This window comes from Xenopus tropicalis, unplaced genomic scaffold (assembly GCF_000004195.4).
Source record: "Xenopus tropicalis strain Nigerian unplaced genomic scaffold, UCB_Xtro_10.0 Sca75, whole genome shotgun sequence".
Lineage (NCBI taxonomy): Eukaryota > Metazoa > Chordata > Amphibia > Anura > Pipidae > Xenopus > Xenopus tropicalis.
The window spans coordinates 1-4,956 of record NW_022279421.1 but is presented as its reverse complement, the minus strand read 5'-3'; the positions used below and the strand labels follow the sequence as shown (position 1 = coordinate 4,956).

The 4,956-nt window shown below is 55.0% G+C and overlaps 1 protein-coding gene across 1 annotated transcript; it reads left to right on the top strand.

Moving 5' to 3' along the window:
- Positions 1 to 942: 942 nt before the first annotated feature.
- Positions 943 to 3,969, top strand: slc25a34 (solute carrier family 25 member 34; the record flags this gene model as incomplete). Its single annotated transcript, NM_001142119.1, is given in 4 exon segments — positions 943 to 1,009; positions 1,888 to 2,040; positions 2,799 to 2,933; positions 3,516 to 3,969. Coding segments are annotated over 4 exon segments (532 nt in total), but the record flags the coding sequence as incomplete, so codon positions are not given.
- Between the last annotated feature and the right edge of the window lie 987 nt (positions 3,970 to 4,956).

Below are 4,956 nucleotides of genomic sequence, written 5' to 3'. Positions count from 1 at the left end.
GAGGTTAGCGAGGTAATCTTGTTGAAGCTTTCTCTCCCTGGGTAAGTGAATCCAATCTCCCCCCAGTACTTACCCAGGTACAGAGCTCTGATTCTCTCTACTTCCTGCTCCTGGGCTGCTCTCTTTCCCATGGTCAGGCAGGAACCTCCCCCTGGGTAAGTGAATCCAATCTCCCCCAGTACTTACCCAGGTACAGAGCTCTGATTCTCTGTACTTCCTGCTCCTGGGCTGCTCTCTTTCCCATGGTCAGGCAGGAACCCCCCCTGGGTAAGTGAATCCCATCTCCCCCCAGTACTTACCCAGGTACAGAGCTCTGATTCTCTGTACTTCCTGCTCCTGGGCTGCTCTCTTTCCCATGGTCAGGCAGGAACCCCCCCCCCGGGTAAGTGAATCCAATCTCCCCCAGTACTTACCCAGGTACAGAGCTCTGATTCTCTGTACTTCCTGCTCCTGGGCTGCTCTCTTTCCCATGGTCAGGCAGGAACCCCCCCTGGGTAAGTGAATCCAATCTCCCCCCAGTACTTACCCAGGTACAGAGCTCTGATTCTCTGTACTTCCTGCTCCTGGGCTGCTCTCTTTCCCATGGTCAGGCAGGAACCTCCCCCTGGGTAAGTGAATCCAATCTCCCCCCAGTACTTACCCAGGTACAGAGCTCTGATTCTCTGTACTTCCTGCTCCTGGGCTGCTCTCTTTCCCATGGTCAGGCAGGAACCCCCCCCCCCGGGTAAGTGAATCCAATCTCCCCCAGTACTTACCCAGGTACAGAGCTCTGATTCTCTGTACTTCCTGCTCCTGGGCTGCTCTCTTTCCCATGGTCAGGCAGGAACCTCCCCCTGGGTAACTGTATACCCCCTTCTGATTGTAAGCTCTGATTACCAGGTAAGTGACATGTTATGGTGGGATTTATGTGCTGATCCTGTTTCTCTGCTTCTGATTGGTGCAGGTAAAGACCCACCTACAGGCACAGACAGTGGCGGCCATTGCGGTGGGACATCAGCACAACCATCAGGTGAGTGACCAGAGGGCAACTGACTGCCCCCAAGTAAGACTGAGCTGCTGGGAGTCGGGGGCAAAGGGGGGGGGGATTACATAACCACACGTATTGGCTTCTCTGTAACCTTGGCACCAACTCCCGCCCAGCCCCCACCCACAGCATTTTGCTGAGTTACAGAATGGGAGGGGTGCGGGGGGGTGTTGGCCGCGGGGGGGGGGAGCTGAGTCCAACCCGTGGGATATTTATATGAACATTGAGTTGATATTGAAAGCAGCATTTTTCTGTCTGCACTGCTGGTTCTGACTCCTGCCACAATGTAGCTGAAGCCAAATCATTACCAGAACTGTTACATTGGTTCAGGAGTCAGAACCAGGGAACAGGCAAAGCAATTACATTTAATAACCACTGATCACTGAGGAAGAGGCGGAGCCCTTGCAGCACGTGGCCCCTCCCCTCACGCCTGCATTTGGAGGGAGGGGGGGCAGATATACAGCCTGGGAAACAGGGGGGCAACTCCGGGGCCCTCAGTAGCTGCTCATGGTGGTGGGGCCCTTGCACCATTTCTCACAGGGGCCCCCAGGCTGTTTTTGCTCCTGGTTACAGACAGTCATTATACAGATACTGGGGGGCCTCCATGGGGTGCACAGATTGATTTACCCCCCACTGGGGTAGAATATGGGGGCAGTAGCTAGGGCTAATGGGGCAGAACTGTTGGTGCGTAGTGTTGAGTCTATTTATGTTCCCAGTAACCACACAAAGTCTCTGGCACCCTTGACCCAAAGTCAAAGAACCGGTTCTGTGAGTGCTCAGGCCCCGCCCAGCTCTAGTTTAAAGGGCAAGTAAACTGTAAAGCACGTAGGACTCAGCTCTTCTCTGTTTCTCTCCTCCCCCAGAGTGTGAGCAGCGCCTTCGAAACCATTTACAAGAAGCAGGGAATCCTGGGATTATGGCGGGGAGTGAATGGGGCGGTGCCTCGTGTCATGGTGGGTTCGGCCGTGCAACTGGCAACGTTCGCCAACGCCAAAGAGTGGGTGAAAAAGCAGCAGGTACGAGATACGTGTCGTGAAAATGGCGTAATGAAGGTCTCTGGGCTGGGGGGTTGGATATCCCCAGGATGAAGGTCTCTGGGCTGGGGGGTTGGATATCCCCAGGCTGAAGGTCTCTGGGCTGGGGGGTTGGATATCCCCAGGATGAAGGTCTCTGGGCTGGGGGGTTGGATATCCCCAGGCTGAAGGTCTCTGGGCTGGGTGGTTGGATATCCCCAGGATGAAGGTCTCTGGGCTGGGTGGTTGGATATCCCCAGGATGAAGGTCTCTGGGCTGGGGGGTTGGATATCCCCAGGCTGAAGGTCTCTGGGCTGGGGGGTTGGATATCCCCAGGATGAAGGTCTCTGGGCTGGGTGGTTGGATATCCCCAGGATGAAGGTCTCTGGGCTGGGTGGTTGGATATCCCCAGACTGAAGGTCTCTGGGCGGGGGGGTTGGATTTCCCCAGGCTGAAGGTCTCTGGGCTGGGGGGTTGAATATCCTCAGGCTGAAGGTCTCTGGGTTGGGTGGTTGGATATCCCCAGGATAAAGGTCTCTGGGCTGGGGGGTTGAACATCACTGGGATGAAGGTCTCTGGGCTGGGCGGTTGGATATCCCCAGGCTGAAGGTCAGGTTCTTGAGTCTATGATTGCTTTTGCCCAGCGCTAGAGATTGCGGGGTGTCGGTGTTTGGGTTGGGCTTGTGGTTGGATATGGTTCTTGGGTCTGTTCCTCCAGTTCTGCTGACAGGTCTCTCTCTCTCTCTCTCCTGGTTCCGCAGTGGTTTCCCCATGACAGTTGGCTGGTGGCTCTCACTGGTGGGATGATCAGCAGCATCGGTGTTGCCATAGCGATGACTCCATTCGATGTGGTCAGTACTCGATTGTACAACCAGCCGGTGGACAGTTCGGGCAAGGTGAGTCCAATCAGACATCAATACTAAAGCCCTTCTGTAGTCCAGGGCCGGGGTAGCTCAACTTTTCCACCACTCAAGTCCTGTGGCTAATTGGGGGGCTAGAAACATGCATGGAGGGCCATATTTGCCCCAAAACCTACCAGTTGGACTATGAGTTGAAGGACCTTCAAGCACCTCAAACGTCCATATGACAAATGCCTAGCATAGGATGATGGGAGTTTTCTGTCCCCCATTTCTGGCAAACAGGGCAGTTGATTGGCTGAGCAACCCCAGCACAAGTAGGCAATTGAGTACTCTGATGTCATGGGGGCAGTGCTGATGTCATGGGATGGTGGTGATGTCATGGGATGGTGGTGATGTCATGGGGTGGTGGTGATGTCATGGGGTAGTGGTGATGTCATGGGGCAGTGGACACTAGGGTGCATCATGGACTTTTGGTTCCATTGATGGGCAGTTGATGGGCATCTGGGTATTATGAGTGGAGGACAGAGGGGGGTGGGTTGGTTCTTGTGGTACCGCCCAGGCACCATAGTGGGTCACCCCCTGGCATCACTACCATGGTCTCCTCTGGTTTCCACCTAGGGTCGCCTGTACCGGGGCTTCTTGGACTGCATCCTGAAGATCATTCACAAGGAGGGGGTTCTTGCCCTGTACAAGGGCATCATGCCCGCCTACATCCGGTTGGGCCCCCACACCATCCTCAGCCTGCTCTTCTGGGAGGAACTAAGGAAGTTCACCTACTACTACCAGCACCGCTGAGGCCCAAACCTCCCCGAGCTGCCCAGCCTGGGGTGACCCACTTGCCCTCGGCCGCTGAGCTGCCCACACTGACGGGGGCTCTGGTAGGTGGCCCTATAGCCCGACTCTGGCACCGCCCACTTGGGTTCCTCTGATGTACTGCCTCTCTCGGTATAAGCAGCAGCTTGTGGGGTAACAAGATACAGGGGGATCTCTGCACAGCGCCCCCTCACTCGGCCGGGGTGTAACTGCACCTCAGGATACTTGAAACTGAAGCATTAAATATTCTTTTATAGAATCTGTGTCTGTTCATTGGTCTCTTTAAACAGATTCTACCCCCCCACCTCCCACTGAGCCCCCTGGGGGTAATAAGCTAATATCTGGGGCAATTTATGACATCACCAGCATGGGAGAACCCCAATGTCACCATTGGTTCCTGCCCTTTATCACCTCTGTTGGAGGCGGAGCCTGGGCACATAGCAGGAATCTATATGATTGTTCTGTTGGGTCATGAAGAAGAACCTGCCCAACCTTCATCATCACAGCCCTGTTGCTACTTCCTGCCTTTGCCCCCCCCCCCCCAAAATCATCGGGGCAGGGTTAATAGGCTGCCACTAACGAGCGCCTGATTTACCAAATAAAGTGTTAGCTCTGCTGCCCAGTTGCATTTCCCAGGGACCAGCTCCGTGCACAGACTGGAGGTTGGCACCTTGACTGGCAGCCAGGGGCTATTTAAAGTGTGTTGTGCCCCCCAGGCGCTGCCCGGAACAGCTGAACACGAGGCGGCCAGGGCTGGTAAACAAGTTCTCCATGCAGAGCCAATGGCCCCCGGCACGGGCTGCGCACGCGGAGCTATGGGACGGGCGCCATGTTTGTCATGTGATACGTGGTTATTCGTGTACTGATAGAGCCCGGCCAAATGCCCTGTGGCCCCCGGCCAAACCCAAAAGTACTGAGAGCAGCGAAGCAGAAGCCACTTCTTATATTGGACAAATAGAAATGTTGGTTAAAGTTCCCCTTTAAACCACTAGTGATCCAATATCTAAGCCCCCCCCCCCCCTCAGTTTGTAGCCTGGTACCACCATAGGGCAGATACAGTCGCCCCGCCATAGGCCGGCATTAGCCACGACAGCCAATAAGCACTTACGCCAAAGTCTGAATTTCATTGGTCTTCTGATCCAGTCAACTGGGCTGGGGCCCCTTAAGGGAGATGGGCCACCCACCAATCACCTGTTAATTACGGTAACTAAGGGAAGATGAGTGCTGACTGGTTGCTATGGGGTAC